General features: G+C 57.8%; 2 protein-coding genes across 6 annotated transcripts in view; one reads left to right on the top strand and one right to left on the bottom strand.

Moving 5' to 3' along the window:
- Positions 1-3,943: 3,943 nt before the first annotated feature.
- On the top strand, positions 3,944-10,205 carry GALK1 (galactokinase 1). Of its 2 annotated transcripts, XM_074388982.1 has the most exons (9): positions 3,944-4,223; positions 5,408-5,597; positions 6,053-6,172; positions 6,337-6,472; positions 6,598-6,779; positions 8,881-8,976; positions 9,539-9,689; positions 9,766-9,928; positions 10,011-10,205. In XM_074388982.1, the coding sequence occupies exons 1-9, from the start codon at positions 3,969-3,971 to the stop codon at positions 10,080-10,082; spliced, it is 1,365 nt and encodes a 454-aa protein (XP_074245083.1). In that variant the 5' UTR covers positions 3,944-3,968; the 3' UTR covers positions 10,083-10,205. The 2 variants fall into 2 exon arrangements, with proteins under 2 accessions (XP_074245083.1, XP_003931775.2); XM_003931726.4 differs by lacking the exon at positions 8,881-8,976.
- Positions 10,206-10,317: 112 nt separating this feature from the next.
- ITGB4 (integrin subunit beta 4) overlaps positions 10,318-16,692 on the bottom strand; it is a 38,909-nt gene continuing 32,534 nt past the window's right edge. The window contains exons 31-41 of one of the 4 annotated variants that reach the window (XM_039477020.2): positions 15,752-15,934; positions 15,531-15,662; positions 14,150-14,359; positions 13,315-13,551; positions 12,874-13,032; positions 12,225-12,374; positions 11,534-11,722; positions 11,294-11,449; positions 11,045-11,209; positions 10,834-10,944; positions 10,318-10,731 (exon numbers count right to left, since the gene is read on the bottom strand). In XM_039477020.2, coding sequence (XP_039332954.1) covers positions 10,592-10,731; positions 10,834-10,944; positions 11,045-11,209; positions 11,294-11,449; positions 11,534-11,722; positions 12,225-12,374; positions 12,874-13,032; positions 13,315-13,551; positions 14,150-14,359; positions 15,531-15,662; positions 15,752-15,934 — 1,832 coding nt within the window. In that variant the 3' untranslated portion in view covers positions 10,318-10,591. The remainder of the gene's footprint in view (positions 10,732-10,833; positions 10,945-11,044; positions 11,210-11,293; positions 11,450-11,533; positions 11,723-12,224; positions 12,375-12,873; positions 13,033-13,314; positions 13,552-14,149; positions 14,360-15,530; positions 15,663-15,751; positions 15,935-16,692) is intronic. The other 3 variants (XM_039477021.2, XM_039477022.2, XM_039477023.2) reach the window with 3 other exon arrangements.

The raw sequence follows: 16,692 nt of genomic DNA, 5'->3' as shown, positions 1-16,692 counted from the left end.
ACAACTTTATTGAGATATAATATATCTAGCATATAATTCACCCATTTAAAACATAGAATTCAACAGTTTAGGATATTCACAAACATGTGCAACCATCACCACAGTCCATTTTAGAACATTTTCCTTACTGCAAAGAGAAACCTGCTATCCTTTGGGTGACAGGAGAGACTCTGACATTCTCTCAGGCCTAAGCAACCGTTAATTAACTTTCCATCTGTATAGATTTGCCAATTCTGGATATACAACAGGTGGTCTTGTGTGACTGGCTTCTTTCATTCACCATAATATGATCACGGTTCATCCATTCTTTTCGCACTCTCACTCAGGCTGGAGTGCAATGGTGTGATCTTAGCTTACTGCAACCTCCACCTCCCAGGTTCAAGTGATTCTCCTGCCTCAGCCTCCCAAGTAGCTGGGACTACAGGAACCTGCCACCAAGCCGGGCTAATTTTTGTATTTTTAGTAGAGACAGGGTTTCACTCTATTGGCCAGGCTGGTCTCCAACTCCTGATCTTGTGATCTGCCTGCCTCAGCCTCCCAAAGTGCTGGGATTACAGGCGTGAGCCACCATGCCCGGGCTTCATTTCTTTTTATGGATTAATATTTCTATTGTATAGATACATCATTTTAATTTTTTTAATTTTTAAATTATATATATATATTTTTTAATAGAGATGGGGTTTCACCATGTTGGCCAGGCTGGTCTCAAACTCCTGACCTTAGGTGATCCGCCCACCTTGACCTCCCAAAGTGCTAGGTTTAAGGTGTGAGCTACCATGCCCGGCTTTTTTTTTTTTTTTTTTTCCTGAGACAGTCTTGCTCTGTCGCCCAGGCTCGGGTGCAGTGGTGCGATCTCAGCTCACTGCAACTTCCAACCCTGGGGTTCAAGTGATTCTTGGGTCTCAGCCTCCCGAGTGGCTGGGGTTACATGTGTGTACCACCACACCTGGCTAATTTTTGTGTTTTTAATAGAGACAGGGTTTCACCATGTTGGCCAGGCTGGGCTGGTCTTGAACTCCTGACCTCTAGTGATCTGCCCACCTTGGCCTCCCTGAGTCTGGGATCACAAGCATGAACCACGACATCTGACCTTTGAGTATCTTTTCATGTGCTTATGGGGATTTGTATTTATATTCTTTGGGAAAATGTCTCAAAATCTTTTGCTCAACTTTTTTTTTTTTTTTTTTTTTTTGGGACACAGGGTCTTACATGCTAAGTAGCTGATACCACAGGTGTGTGCCACCCAACCTGGCTAATTTTTTCGTTTTTATTTTTTGTAGCAGTGAGGTCTTCCCACATTGCCCAAGTTGGTCTCAAAATCCAAGTCTCTTAGATACCTGTTTCTATTTCTTTTTTTTTTTTTTTGACACAGAGTTTCCCTCTTGTTACCCAGGCTGGAGTGCAATGGCGTGATCTCGGCTCACCGCAACCTCTGTCTCCTGGGTTCAGGAGATTCTCCTGCCTCAGCCTCCTGAGTAGCTGGGATTACAGGCACGCGCCACCATGCCCAGCTAATTTTTTGTATTTTTAGTAGAGACGGGGTTTCACCATGTTCACCAGGATGGTCTCGATCTCTTGACCTCGTGATCCACCCGCCTCGGCCTCCCAGAGTGCTGGGATTACAGGCGTGAGCCACTGCGCCTGGTCCTAGATATCTGATTTATGAGTATTTTCTCCCATTCTGTGAGTTGTCTTTTCACTCTATGTTGTTTGATGCAGAAAAGTATTTCACTTTGAATGAAGTGCAATTTATTTTCTGTCGTCACTTGTGCTTTTGATGTCATATCTAAAAAAAACCATTGCCTGGCCCGCTGGGGTGGCTCACGCCTGTATCCCAGCACTTTGGGAGGCGGAGACAGGTGAATCACTTCAGGTCAGGAGTTCGAGAGCAGCCTGGCCAACATGGTGAAATCCTGCCTTTACAAAAATTAGCCAGGTATGGTGGAGGATGCCTGTAATCCCAGCTACTAGGGAGGCTGAGGCAGGAGAATTGTTTGAACCTGGGAGGCAGAGGTTGCAGTCAGCTGAGATTGCACTGCAGTCCAGCCTGGGTGACAGAGCAAGACTGTCTTAAATAAATACATGGCCGGGCATGGTGGCTCATGCCTCTAATCCGAATACTTTGGGAGGCTGAGGCAGGCAGATCACCTAAGGTCAGGAGTTCGAGACAAGCCTGGCTAACATGGTGAAACCCTGTTTTTACTAAAAATAGAAAAAACTGGCTGGGCGTAGTGGCTCACACCTGTAATCCAAGCACTTTGGAGGCCAAGGCAGGCAGATCACCTGAAGTCAGGAGTTCATGACCAGCCTGACCAACATGATGAAACCCTGTCTTTATTAAAACAAAAAAAAAAAAGGCCGGGCGCGGTGGCTCAAGCCTGTAATCCCAGCACTTTGGGAAGCCAAGGCGGGCGGATCACGAGGTCAAGAGATCGAGACCATCCTGGTCAACATGGTGAAACCCCGTCTCTACTAAAGGTGCAAAAAATTAGCTGGGCATGGTGGCACGTGCCTGTAATTCCAGCTACTCAGGAGGCTGAGGCAGGAGAATTGCCTGAACCCAGGAGGCGGAGGTTGCGGTGAGCCGAGATCGCGCCATTGCACTCCAGCCTGGGTAACAAGAGCGAAACTCCGTCTCAAAAAAAAAAAAAAAAAAAGAAAAGAAAAAACTAGCCAGGTGTGGTGGCCTGTAATTGCCTGTAATCTCAGCTGTTTGGGAAGTTAAGGCAGGACAATTGTTTGAACCTGGGAGGCGGAGGTTGCAGTGAGCTGAGATTGAGCCATTACACTACAGCTTGGACAACAAGAGCAAAACTCCATCTCAAAAATAAAATTAAAAAATTGGCCAGGCGTGGTGGCTCATGCCTGTAATCCTAGCACTTTGGGAGGCCAAGGCGGGTGGATCATGCTGTCAAGAGATCGAGACCATCCTGGCCAACATGGTGAAACCCTGTCTCTAAAAAAAAAAAAAAAGTTAAAAAATTGCCTAACCAACCTCACAAAGATATACCCATATGTTTTCTTCTAAGAGTTTGAGAATTGCCTTTGGAATGCAGTTTCCCAGTCTTTGGGCACACCCCGGAGCAGGCCCCAGGCTATATCCATGGCCACAACCCCCTCCCCACACACACAGCTTCCCCCCTACTCCCAAGCAAGGTGCTTACATTTCAGTCTTTCAGTTTCAAGCTTCCATGTAGGGTGGGCAGCTGTGGACAGGCATCAGGGCAGCAGTTGGGGCCTGCAGGTTTAGGATGCAGGCTGGCAAGAGAGGAATGCCTGACTCCGGGAGCGAACGAGGCCACGCCTCTGAAACAAGGGCTTCTGGGCTGAAGAAGCGTCCGCTGGGGCCAATAGCACAACCTACCTGGACAGCTGTGGCAGATCCTTAAGGGAGGGGCTGGGCCCACTGCTGGCCCTGCCACTGTAGGCTAGCTCTCCACTGCTAGGAGCTGTTGCTTGTTACCTAGAAAAAGAGCCTGTAAAATTGACTCCCTGGTCACCACCAAACTTGTCTGTCTTTATCTCTAGAGTGAGTGCCAAGCCACCCTCTTGGAGACTGGTGATCAGAGGCTGATGACCTCTCACAGCTGCTGGCCCTGAGGACCTAGGAGATCCCTTTGGGAAACCCAGGTCAGCCTGGTGCCAGCTCCATTACTCTGGCTGTGTGGGTGGTGGTGAGTAGTGGGGCGCATAGAAAAGTCACCAGGACCAAGGAAGGGCAGCTCAGAAATCCCGGTCATGCCAAGTGCCACTCAGGGCTATTCTCACTCTAGTGAGTACCCACTGGTTTCCCCCCCAAGTCCAGAGAGAAGGACATCATAGGGGGCGCTGTATCCCACCCGGCGCCATCGGACCCTGCCACCCGCCACCAGGCAGCTGGATTCCTACGGGAGTTGCGGGCGAGGGCGGGGCCGGCGGAGGTCTGGGGGCGGAGCGTCCGGGCGGGGCGCGGCGCGGGGCGGGCGGGAATGTGCGCACCCCGGCGCCTGGCTCCGACCGAGCATCCCGCGCCGACGGGGCTTTGCCGGAGCAGCGGTTCCGAGCTGCGGAAGCGTATCATGGCTGCTTTGAGACAGCCCCAGGTCGCAGAGCTGCTGGCCGAGGCCCGGCGAGCCTTCCGGGAGGAGTTCGGGGCCGAGCCTGAGCTGGCCGTGTCGGCGCCGGGCCGCGTCAACCTCATCGGCGAGCACACGGACTACAACCAGGGCCTAGTGCTGCCTATGGTGAGGGGCTGCGCGGGGAGCCCCCAGCCCACCGCCGCCTGTCCCGGCCTCCGAGGAAGGCGGATCTCGGGGGCGCGGGGGCTGCGTTCTTCCCTCGTGGGATGTGGGGCGGGCAGCCGCGCCCGGGGCACCGGTGCACGGAAGAGCTCCCGGGACGGGCTGTTCCCCACGTTGGAAGGGAGGAAGCGAGGAAGTGGCCGGGAGAGGGTGCGCAACCGCCTCTTCGCTCAAGCCTGCCCTCTGGGGGCTGCGGCTCCTCGGCTTCAACCTGGGAGCGTGTTCCTTTTAAACCGTGAGGCCCTGTGTGCCACGCAGAAGGGGACACTCCACGCCTCTGGCCACCGTAGGACCTCAACCTCAGACCTGGGCGAACGTAGCCTTCTGGCCCGGCCCATTCAATTTACAGAGGAGGAAACTGAGGCCCATAGAACTGCTGGAGGTCACACAGCAGGTTCTTGGCGGGTCTGCGAAGGGGTGAGGACTCCCGGCTTTCAGCGTGGGGCGCTTTCCGCCCATCTGCAGCTTGGGAAATGCACGGATACAGAGTGTCCGGGGCCGCTCCAAAATGGAAAGGCTTTGGAGCTCCTGTGATCTGTTTTCCCTTTGGGCTAGCTCTTCACCCTTGCCCCACAGCTCAGGGCAGAGTCCAGGTCTGTGCTCCAGCTGCAGCCGTCCCGCCCCCGAAGACCCAGGCGGGCAGGGCCCAAGCCCCCAAGGCCGGCCGGCCCTCAGGCTCCTCCCTGCAAAGCTGAACCTAGAGGTTCAGAACCTGATGAGTGGCTGGGCATGGTGGCTCACGCCTGTAATCCCAGCAGTTTGGGAGGCCGAAGCGGGCAGATCACCTGAGGTCAGGCGTTCAAGGCCAGCCTGGCCAACATGGTGAAACCCTATCTCTACTAAAAATACAAAAAATCAGCTGGGCCTGGTGGCGAGCACCTGTAATCCCAGCTACTCGGGAGTCTGAGGCAGGAGAATCACTTGAACCCGGGAGGTGGAGGTTGCAGTGAGCCAAGATTGTCCCATTGCACTCAAGCCTGGGCCACAGAACGAAACTGTTTCAAAAAAAAAAAAAAAAAAAAGCCTGATGACTGTGGAGGCATCACTTCAGCTGGAGGTGGTGTCATTGGAGAGGCTTACCCCATCAGCCGGTGGAAGCCTCACCTACTCCTCGTCTCTCCTGCCAGGCCCTGGAGCTCGTGACCGTGCTGGTGGGCAGCGCCCGCGAGGATGGGCTGGTGTCTCTCCTTACCACTTCTGCGGATGCTGATGAGCCCCAGCGGCTGCAGTTTCCGCTGCCCACAGCCCAGCGCTCTCTGGAGCCTGGGACCCCTCAGTGGGCCAACTATGTCAAGGGAGTGATTCAGTACTACCCAGGTATGGGGCCCAGGACTGAGCCAGGTTCTCACTGATACTAGGAGTGCCACCTCACAGCCACAGTCCATTCATTTGTCCAATACACTGTGGGGAAGGCTCGCAGAGTAGAGGATCCCATTGTATGGATGAGGAAACTGATGCCCCCCAGAGGGTCTGGAAGGCACCCTGGGTTTCCATGACCTGATTGGAGGAGGCAGGATTCAAACCCCAGCCTTTTTTCCCTCCAGAGCCCTCAACCAGGAAGACAGAACTGTCCCAGCAACCTCAGAGGGTGGGAAAATGGAGGGCAGTGGGTCTCTTGGCCCAGCAGGTTGGTGCCCTCTTTGACAACTGAGACACACGCCCTAGAAACAGTTGCCAGGCCGTTGCTACCCTTCCCACCAGGGCACATGCCCTTGCTATGCCCATCCTCAAAGGCAGCCCCTCTTAACCATCACCCATTCTTTCCCCTGCAGCTGGCCCCCTCCCTGGCTTCAGTGCAGTGCTGGTCAGCTCAGTGCCCCTGGGGGGTGGCCTCTCCAGCTCAGCATCCTTGGAAGTGGCCATGTACACCTTTCTGCAGCAGCTCTGTCCAGGTACCACCTAGGCCCCGGCCCTGACCCAGTCCTCCTTTCCTGAGGTCTCCAGGTGGTTTCTACTATGGTTTACGGAGTGGGTGGTGGGGAATCTCTCTGGAGTGTCATCGGAGCCACTGCTGCTCCCACCAGCCCTAGCCTTCCCACCTCACTCTGTTCGGCAGACTCAGGCACAGTGGCTGCCCGTGCCCAGGTGTGTCAGCGGGCCGAGCACAGCTTCGCAGGGGTGCCCTGCGGCATCATGGACCAGCTCATCTCACTGATGGGGCAGAGAGGCCACGCGCTGCTCATTGACTGCAGGTGGGGCTCGCTCCCCTCTCCCTTCCCACCTGCACTCGGGAGGTCCTGGGTAGAGTGCGCCCACTGCCTGGTGCAGCAAGCACATGCTTGGCCTCGTCATCTCCCCCACTGTAACTCCACCCCAGGTCCTTGGAGACAAGCCTTGTGCCACTCTCAGACCCCAAGCTGGACGTGCTCATCACCAACTCCAACGTCCACCACTCCCTGGGCTCCAGCGAGTACCATGTGCGGCGGCGCCAGTGTGAGGAAGTGGCCCGGGCGCTGGGCAAGGAAAGCCTCCGGGAGGTGCAGATGGAAGAGCTGGAGGGTGAGAACTGGCTGGGGCGCTCTGTCCTGGAGGTGGCTGGCGCCTCAGTGTGGCCTGGATCCTGCCTGGGACCCCGATCTCCAGGGCCTTCTGCCATGCTCTGTCCAGTCCCTCCAAACACTGCAAAGCAAACCCAGGGCTCCAGCCTCAGCAGGACTGCTTGAAATCCTGCAATGGTCTTATCTAATTAGAGAATTATGTTTCCATTGTGGAAAATGTGGAAAGGGCAGAGTAGAAAATAAGCTGTAAGGCCACTACCCAGAGATAAGCACTGTTAACATTTTCACATTTTCTTTCAGTATTTTTCTGCATCTGTTTTCAAAGCTGAGTAGATGTAATATATCATCACTTGCTCCTTTTTCTTTTCTTTTTTTTTTTTGAGACGGAGTTTCCCTCTTGTTACCCAGGCTGGAGTGCAATGGCGTGATCTCGGCTCACCGCAACCTCCGCCTCCTGGGTTCAGGCAATTCTCCTGCCTCAGCCTCCTGAGTAGCTGGTATTACAGGCACAAGCCACCATGCCCAGCTGATTTTTTGTATTTTTAGTAGAGACAGGGTTTCACCATGTTGACCAGGATGGTCTCGATCTCTCGACCTCGTGATCCACCCACCTCGGCCTCCCAAAGTGCTGGGATTACAGGCATGAGCTACTGTACCCGGCCAGACGAGGTTTCACTATATTGGCCAGGCTGGTTTTGGACTTCTGACCTCAAGTGATCCACCTGCCTTGTCCTCCCAAAGTGCCAGGATTACAGGCATAGGTGTGAGCCACCACGCCCAGCCTATCTGCATTCTCTTAATATTTTCTTAGGAATGGATTCTTAGGAGGATTACAGAATCTAGGCTGCGTGCAGTGGCTCAAACCTGTGCCTGTAATCCTGGCACTTTGGGAGGCCGAGGTGGGAGGATTCATTGAGCTCAGGAATTTGAGACCAGCCTGGGCAACATGGCAAAACCCCATCTCTAAAAAAATACAAAAATTAGCCAGGCGTGGTGGTGTGTGCCTGTAGTCCCAGCTACTTAGAGGCTGAGGTGGGAGGATCACTTGAGCCCAGGAGGTTGAAGCTGCAGTGAGCTGTGATTGTACCACTGCACTCCAGCCTGGGCCACAGAGTGAGACCCTGTCTCCAAAAAAAAAAAAAAAAAAAAAAAAAGGCCGGGCAAGGTGGCTCATGCCTGTAATCCAAACACACTTCGGAGGCCAAGGCAGGCGGATCATCTGAGTTCGGGAGTTCAAGACCAGCCTGACCAACTTGGTGAAACCCTGTCTTTTTATTAAAAAAGAAAAAGAAAAAGATCCTTAAGGCTCTGCTATTATTGGACCAGGAAGGTAGTCTGTGGACAGTTTTAAGGTCATATCAATATGAACTCATTTATTCCCCCAACACTCTAAAGCACATTCTGTTACCATAATTCTTATGTTTTTGATGGGGGAATCTACAGTGAGAGGCAGTGCTGGGATCTGAACCCTATCTGGACCAATTAGCTCCAGGCCTCACGCTCTTGACTGCCTGGCTGTGCTGCCCACACTCAGTTGCCCCTTCCTGGCAGTGTAGGTGTGCCCATCTCCGGGACACTAGACCACTCTGAGGGACCGCCCTGTCCTTCTCCTTTGTGAACTGTCACGTTCTCCAGAGCAGTACTCAGACCTGCCCTGCCTGCTCTGTGCAGATGACCTTGGCCAAGGTTTTCACACTGGAACAAGTCGGTTCCTCCTCCCCACCCCAGCCTGTCCTTGCTGCCCCTCCTCCAGGTCTCCTGCCTAGGAGCAGCTCACCCCGCCTCCTCCAGAGTCCTGCCCTAGGTGCCCCAGTCCCTCTCCTTCTGTCCCCTGCCTGGCTCCTTCCCTCAGCCTCCAAGACAAGCTCAATTTTCTTCCCTCCTAAAACACCGCCCACTATCTCATTTCCATTCATTTCATTTTTCTTTGTTTCCTCTGAGAGGGAGTCCCTATTGCCCAGGCTGGAGGGCAGTGGCATGATCTCTGCTCACTGCAACCCCCGCCTCCCAGGTTCAAGCAATTCTCCTGCCTCAGCCTCCCTCCCGAGTAGCTGGGATTACAGGCACCTGCCACTATGCCCGGCTAATTTTTGTATTTTTAGTAGAGACGGGGTTTCCCCATGTTGGCCAGGCTGGTCTCAAGCTCCTGACCTCAAGTGATCCGACTGCCTCAGCCTCCCAAAGTGCTGGGATTACAGGTGTGAGCCACCACACCCCTTTCTTAGTCCTTTGAATCTACTTGCCCCTCCATCCCGCCATGTCACCTGCCCTAACTACCTTCCCCCTTAAACCTGCGTGTTTGGCCGGGCACGGTACCAAGTCAGTACCCGTACTGCCCTAGGTGCCCCTCCAGCCTCAGCTCCAGCCAGATGGGACAGGCTGCTGGTCCCTGGCTGCTCTGCCCCCTCTCTGGAGCCCTAGCCCTCAAGGCTCCATGTGGCTCAGCGGAATTTCTTCTCCTCCTGCTCCGTGGTAGCCTCTTGAGGGCAGCACTCACCTTGGAGAACAGAGAGTTTCCACTGTCACTGCACCCTGAAGGACCAAGGTGTCCCATTTTACAGTCAGGGGAGGAGGTGCTGTGATGAGGGGGCTCTTCAGACCCATGCCCAAGAGAGCCAGGCTGCCCCGCTCCCCTTGGCCTCCCACCCTTCACTGTTGAGCGCCCTGGTAGGGCCACTGCCATTACTGCCTGCCAGCCTCCACAGGCGTCGGGGCCCCAGGCAGTGGGAGGGTGGCTGCTGACTCCTTTTTCCTCCCCAGCTGCCAGGGACCTGGTGAGCAAGGAGGGCTTCCGGCGGGCCCGGCACGTGGTGGGCGAGATTCGGCGCACGGCCCAGGCAGCAGCTGCCCTGAAGCGCAGGGACTACAGAGGCTTTGGCCGCCTCATGGTGGAGAGCCACTGCTCGCTCAGGTGAGACCCTCTGGGCGCCCCACTCCTGCTGGGCCCAGGCTGGCCCAGGCCCACCCCTCCGACATTTTCTCTGCAGAGACGACTACCAGGTGAGCTGCCCGGAGCTGGACCAGCTAGTGGAGGCCGCGCTCGCTGTGCCTGGGGTTTATGGTAGCCGCATGACGGGTGGTGGCTTCGGTGGCTGCACGGTGACACTGCTGGAGGCCTCAGCCACTCCCCAGGCCATGCAGCACATCCAGGTGGGCAGGTACCGGGGCCTGGGTGGGCAGGAGCGGTGGCTTCCCGGGGCCTTGCCACTCACCCCCTGCCCGCCTCTCTCAGGAGCAGTACAGTGGGACCGCCACCTTCTACCTCTCTCAAGCGGCCGATGGAGCCAAGGTGCTGCCCTTGTGAGGTGTCCCCCGGACCGCACACAGCAGGGGTGCAGGGCCTGCAGGCCAGTCCCACAGCTCTGTGCCCGGTGCCGCCTTCCGTATCTGGGTGCTCAATAAACTCGTGCCTCCAGCGTGGAACCTGCCTGCCTCTAGAGGTGGGTGTCTGCTTGGGTGTCAGAGAAGGAGGGTGTCAGGACAGCTCCCCTAGCCTAGGGGAGCACCTCAGGCCGCAGAAGAAAGGGCAAGGCAGGGCCTCGCAGTAGCACAACCTTTTATTAAGTGCAGAACAAAGGCTGGGTCCCTGTGCTGCTCCCAGCTCTTTGGTTACAAATAGGTTTTGGCGCAAAGAGGAGAGACCTTGCCCACCTCATGCCTCCCAGAGGACACCTGGCACCGGCTCTGTGCATGCGGGTGGGCTGAGCGGGCCCCCAGGGGTGCAAGGATGGAGAAGCTGAGGAGGCTCTGGGAGGGGAGCAGGGAGGAGGCCTGGATTCCAGGACATAGCAGGGGGGGGGGTGGGGGGTGGGGTCAGGTCTGGAAGAATTGTTGGTCCACCTGGCTGCTGAGGGTTCCGCTGGTGGTCAGCGTCCGGCTCACAAACTCCTGGGTCACATGGCGGGTGAGGGAGCCACCTGCCTCCAGGTGCTGGGCCCCCAGGGTCAGCCCGTCTGCGGAGGAGGTGGCAGTGGCTGACCTGCCTGGGGTCTGTCCCTCTCCCTCTGCTAATTCCCTGTCTCGGCAGAGCCGGGACCCCGGCCCTCAGTGCTTACCCATTAGGAAGGGCTCCATGGCGCTGGTGTGGGTGGTGGTGATGCTGCTGTACTCGCCTTGCAGTGGGTGCTGGAAGAGCCCGACGTGGCTGCCTAGCTGTGGGAAGGGGCCTGGGGTGGGAAGATCGGCCGGTCAGAGGGTGGTGTCAGGAGAAGGCACAGCCCACAGCCTGAGGACGGGTTGGGGGTGAAGGAAGGGACAGGTGCCCACCTCCGTCCTGGGACTCGATGGTGATGATGCCCTCACGCTCTGGCCCGAAGCCCTCGGTGGTCCTGGCCTGCACTTTGAACTTGTAGGGCACATTCTCACTGAGGCCTGGCACGGTCAGCCGGCTCTCGGGGCTGTCTCCATCCACCCGGAATGTAGTGGCTGTCCCTGAGCAGGGAAGATGCCTTCAGCCTCTGCAGGCCCCTCTCTACCCCTGCCCTGGCCATCCCTGTCCCCAGGGGCGGGCAGCACCTCCTCCTTGGGCCATCTCACAGGTCACCAGGTAGCCGACAATATCCCCGTTGGGCCTCCGTGGCCGCTCCCAGCTCAGCTGCAGCGAGTCTGGGCTCAAGGCGGTGAACACCAGCGGGCCTGGGGCACTGGGGGTGCTCAAAGTGAAGGCAGAGCCTGGGGGCAGCAGAGGAAGAACATCAGCGTGTGGGTGGGTGGCGGGCATGATGGGGCAGTGTGGGGCTGGGGGAGGCAACTCACCTGGCAGGGGACAGAGTGGGCTCTGCGGGTGCACCTGGGATTCGATGGTGATGACACCCTCACGCTCTCGGCCCCAGCCCTCCTGGCTCTGGGCCCGCACGCGGAACACGTAGGAGTGGTTGGGCAGGAGGTCTTCCACCACCACCGAAGTTTGGGCAGGGTTGGGGATGTTGAGCCGATGCACCTCGCCTGGGGGATCATGTGGGGGCAGGCAGTAGTGCAGTGTTATTCCCACCCCTGGCCTGATCCCCCTCTTCCCTAAGCTGCCATGGAGACCTAGTTATCACCCACCCAGGACTGGCTGTGGTTTGGGTACGGGTTGGGTACAGTATGGTATGGCTGGTTGTTCAAGTTGTGTACTATATAAGAGTAGAGCCTGGAGTCCCACTCATGCTTGGGCAAAATCCTGGTTATGCTGCTTTGAATGTGCCTGCCCAGGGAAGTGGTACTTCCTCATTCACCCAAAGGCATCTCAGGCCAAAGCGGCCTTGTTACGCAAACATAGCAGAGAATAACCAGGAGAGAGGCCCAGGGGGGCGGGTGAGACCTCAGAAGAGGGGTGGGGAATGGGGTGAGACCATCTCAGGCTGGATGTGGCCTTTTAGAGCTCAGGGGACTTGGTGGGTTCCTGACACAGCCAGGATGCCCCGTGTGTCACGCTGGGGCCAGGCCTTGCAGGGCTGTGCCTCACCGCCATTCAGCAGCTGGTACTCCACGCTGTAGCCCTGCAGTGCGTGCTCACACCGTGGCTCTTGCCAGCTCACTCTGAGAGATGTGGGCCCCAGGGCAGAGAAGACCAGGCGGGTTGGTGTGTCGGGCACACCAGCAGTCGGGCGAGCATCTGGGGACAGGAGGCCACAGTCAGCCAGAGATGCAGAGGCTGGGGTCTCAGTGGGAGTCACAGTGCTGTCCCCGCCCTCCCTCCCGCAGCTGGCATGTCTACACTGACCGCTGGCTGGACAACTCACTCACCCTGCAACACCCTGTCCAGGCTGCCCAGCACCTCCTGCACGTCCTCCAGGAGGGTATGAGCCCTCGTCTGTGCTAAGAGAGCATGAGCCCTGTGTGTCTGCCAGCGACACCCCTCACCTCAGCTGGCCTGGCCCCTAGCCTCCCCTAGCCTGCCCCAGCCCCAGCCCCAGCCCCGCCCCCTGGAAGGGCAGAGGCAGTGTTAGGCGTCAGCACCGATGGTGGGGCAGGTGGTTAGCGCCTGTGGGCAGGCTGGGGTCCTGTGGATGGAATGGAGGGGAAGCGGTGGGCATAGCTGGCGACTGCTATGGTGGCTGGATGGCAGATGGAGCAGGACAGCGGTGGAGACAGGATGGCCACCCCTCTACTACCTGGGCCCCAGGAGGGCGCTGCGGGCTTCCCAGCCAGGATTATAGAGTCTCGTGGGCCCCTGGAAGAGGGTAACCCTTTCATCTGAGCCCGACTCCGGGACCCAAGGGCCCAGGACAGCGGAAGCCTGCTCCTCCCGTATTCCCAGATGGGAGGGAGGCCTAGGGTGGGACAAAACAAGAGTGAGAGGAGCAGGGAGTGTGCATGCATGTGTGCCTGTGTGTGCATGTATGTGTGCCTGTGTGTGCATGCATGCCTGTGTGTGCCTGCATGTGTGTGCATGTCAGCATAGATGTGTGTGCATGTGCATGCATGCGTGAGTGTTTGTGTGTGTGTGTGTGTGTTGGAGGATTGGCCGTGGGGACAGCAGGCCCAAGCCCGAGGCTCCAGGAGCTGGAAGAGAAGGATTAGTGGGAGAGGCAGGGTTGGCTGAGGTCACTCACCATGGGAGGAGATGGAGGTGAGAGTGGAGTAGTCTCTGGGCAGTGTGGCCGAGTGTGAGTGTTCCGAGCGGGTCAGTGAGTGGTAGTCCCGTGTGAGGGTGGAGGACGTGCTTAGCATGCGGTGGGGCAGGTGTGGGCTCAGGTGGGTGCCATAGGCAGCACTGGATGTGGTCATCCTATGCAGGGAGTTGGCGCTGCCCGGGAAGGCAAAGTCCATCCGGCCATTCATCAGGTGCTCTGTGGGCAGAGAGCGGGGTCACTTGCTCAGGCCTAGTGGACACGGGCCCTGCGGGGCAGGCTGGGCCCTGGACATTTCTGGTCACCCTCTGGGTGGCTTTTCCTTAAATACAACCAGTTTCCCTCAAACCACTAGGGACAGAGGCCCTATGTCCCTGGAGGAGCCCAAGGGCCACCCGGGCTTCCACAGCCCGTGTCCTCTGGTGGCCACTATATGGGTGTGAGCACAGCAGACCCCGGCGGTGGCAGGGGATTTGCTGCCCCCGCAGTCAGCCCTGCCTTGGGGAGGTCCTGAAGGCTCCCCTCCTGTCCTTTGAGGACCCTGAGGGGTCTACTTGGGTGCCAGGGTCGGCTCCCTGGACAGACTTCTGAATTTGCACCCCCTGGGCAGGCAGGCACCATAAGAGCCCAAGCATCTGCCTCGGGCGCCCCCTGGCACTGGGCCCTGCCTCTGAGCTGCTGTGCCCCCAGTGGCCAAGGCCCCAGGCTGGCTGAAACACCCGGGGCAGCACAGACGCCCACCCCAGACCCCCAGACCCTCCGGCGCTAGTGAGTTTGGGTGGGCGCGGACCAGGGCGTGGCGGGTGAACCCTGTCACCTCCGAGGGGCCCCGGTGTCGCAACGCGGGGCAGGCTGCCGCCCTTCCCGCCCGCGCCGCCGTCATCCGGGGGCCCGTAAGGCGCCTCGGCGTCGGAGGAGCGCCCGCTGCTGGCCGACAGGCGCGGGATGAGCTCCGGGGGCAGCCGCCACGTGATGCGACGCAGGTCCAGCTCCTCCCCCAGCAGAGGCTCGAACTTCCAGCCGCAGCCTTGGGAACAACGAAGGGCCGCGTTGGCACCGCCGGGGGGCGCCGGGCCGAGCAGGGCCAGGCAGGGGAAGGCCGGAGACGCTGCGAAGGGAGCCCGTCTCCGGCTCCCGGGATCCCGGGGTGAGTGATGGGGGCGGGGGCAGATGCCACGAAGCCCCGCGGCGGGTGAGACCCTTGCACGGCAGGAGCCTTTCCAGATGAGCGAATGTAGCCTTGGCACAGCAGGAGAGGAGAGACCCCTGGACCTGCCAGGAGACCCGGGGGAGGCCTAGGCTCTGTCAACAGTTGTGAGGTCTCCCTTGCCTTACTTAACCTCTCCGAGACTCAGTGTCCCGTATGTACAATGGAGAGAGGAATCTCGCCCCTGCCTGCCTTCCAGGGACCGTTCTGCAAGCCACCCAGTGCTTCGAAAGTAGTGTTAGAAGCAGCTGAGCTGGGGTTCCAGAGTCATACCAGCTGCGCTCCACCTGAGCCTCTCAAAACGGCTCCTTAAGCCCAAGCTCAGCTCCGTGGGGCCAGTATGTGTTCATGGGGCGGGGCAGGTGTGGAAGCATAGGCAGGGACGGGAGAAAATACAAATGACATTCGCGCCCAAGAGGCTTTTCCACTCATGGTACTGTGTGATTGGTATCCCATTATACAGATCAGAGAACTGATGCCCCGAGAGGCTAAGTGAGTCATCTGATGTCCCACAGTGGAGCCAGAGCTGAAACTGAGCACTCAGGGGCTCCAGCTAAGGGCTCTGCAGCACACTGCTGGGAATCAAGGAGGAAGGACAGAGCCAGTGCGGGGTGTTCTTGTCTCCTTGGCTCCCCAACCCCTGCCAGGCGGCTATATTATTATATGGTAATAAAAAGGCTGTATAAAAAAATAATGTCAGTAAGGCAAGGGAGACCTCACAGCTGGTGACTAGGCTGCTCAGGGCTCCTGGGCCAGGCCTGCCCCTGGAGGGTGGCCTGAGTTCCTGCGTCCATGGCACAGCTGGTGAACCTTCAAGTGGTAAAGCTGTGTCTCTTCAAGTTGTAGAGGTGTGCACGCCATCGCGTTTGTCCTAGGCTGTCTTAACCTCCACGACCCCTGGTTGCTGGCCCCTTTGCTCTCTCTGGACCCAGTGGACTCACTCTGTACCCCAGGCTCCCACTGTCTTCTTGTGGGTCCCAGGCCCACTCACCAGTGTCATCGGAGACGCTGGGCCTCTGGCTGCCGGACGGAGAGCGTAGAACGTCATCGCTGTACATGAGGAAGCTGTCGTAGTCCTCCCCGCTCTGGGCGTCCACGATGGGGATGTCAGGGATGATGGGGACTGCAGGGCAGGGGAGTGAGCCAGGGCTCCGGCTGCTGCCCTCTGTCCCCCTACCCCGTCTGCCCCTCACCTCCCTGCCCACCACTCACTGGACATGGGCCGCTTGGGCTGGGTGGCCAGGTTGATGATGGCCTCCCTCTCGGGCCCCCAGCCCGCCCCGTTGCGCGCCTTCACCGTGTAGCGGTAGGGCTGGGACTCCCGCAGGTTCTCGATGAGCAGCATCCGGTTCTTAGGATTGTCAACCAGCACCTTCTTCATGGGTCCAATGGGTCCTGGGGCAGGGAGAGTGCTTCAGAGGGTCACCCAGGTTCCAGCCTGGTCCCAGTACCACCCCAGACACAGCGGGACCGCCGTGCCTCCCCTGAATGGCACCCAGAGGCTGGGGAGCCGGGCACAGTGAGCCACTGCTGAACTGTCCACCTTCAGAGCCCTGAGAGTCAGCATGACTGGTGTAGACATGTGTCACCAGCCCTCCAAGGGACTCTGCTGAGTAAGTGGCAGAGCCAGGGCTGGACTCAAGTTGGCTCCGATGTCCACCTCTCCCGATATGTCCACGGTGCCTCCACACGAGGTGAGGGCATGCAGAGGGGGTCACCCACTCCTGCCTCCCAGGACTGGCGAAATAATTGTTCTGCCAGGCACTCTGATCTTGGGCTACCAGATAAAATACTGTATAAAATAATACTTTTTTTTTTTTTTTTTTTTTTTTGAGATGGAGTCTGGCTCTGTCACCCAGGCTGGAAGGTAGTGGCACGATCCTGGCTCACTGCAACCTCCACCTCTCAGGTTCAAGCGATTCTCCTGCCTCAGCCTCCTGAATAGCTAGAAGTACAGGCATGAGCCACCATGCCTGGCTAATTTTTTTTTTTTTTTTTTTTTTTTTTTTGAGACGGAGTTTTGCTTTTGTTACCCAGGCTGGAGTGCAATGGCATGATCTTGGCTCACCACAACCTCCGCCTCCTGGGTTCAGGCAGTTCTCCTGCCTTAGCCTCCTGAGTAGCTGGGACTACAGGCATGCGCCACCATGTCC

The sequence above is a fragment of the Saimiri boliviensis genome, chromosome 17, assembly GCF_048565385.1.
Source record: "Saimiri boliviensis isolate mSaiBol1 chromosome 17, mSaiBol1.pri, whole genome shotgun sequence".
Taxonomy (NCBI): domain Eukaryota; kingdom Metazoa; phylum Chordata; class Mammalia; order Primates; family Cebidae; genus Saimiri; species Saimiri boliviensis.
The sequence above is the reverse complement of the archived record's forward strand: the minus strand, read 5'-3'. Positions and strand labels throughout refer to the sequence as shown.

Excerpts from the sequence above, each read along its gene's own strand:
- GALK1 (XM_074388982.1), top strand. The coding sequence starts at position 3,969 with ATGTGCGCACCCCGGCGCCTGGCTCCGACCGAGCATCCCGCGCCGACG. Across the intron at positions 6,780-8,880 it reads GCAGATGGAAGAGCTGGAGG|TAGAGACGGGGTTTCCCCAT; the intron begins GTGAGAACTGGC and ends TTGTATTTTTAG. Across the intron at positions 8,977-9,538 it reads CCAAAGTGCTGGGATTACAG|CTGCCAGGGACCTGGTGAGC; the intron begins GTGTGAGCCACC and ends TTTCCTCCCCAG.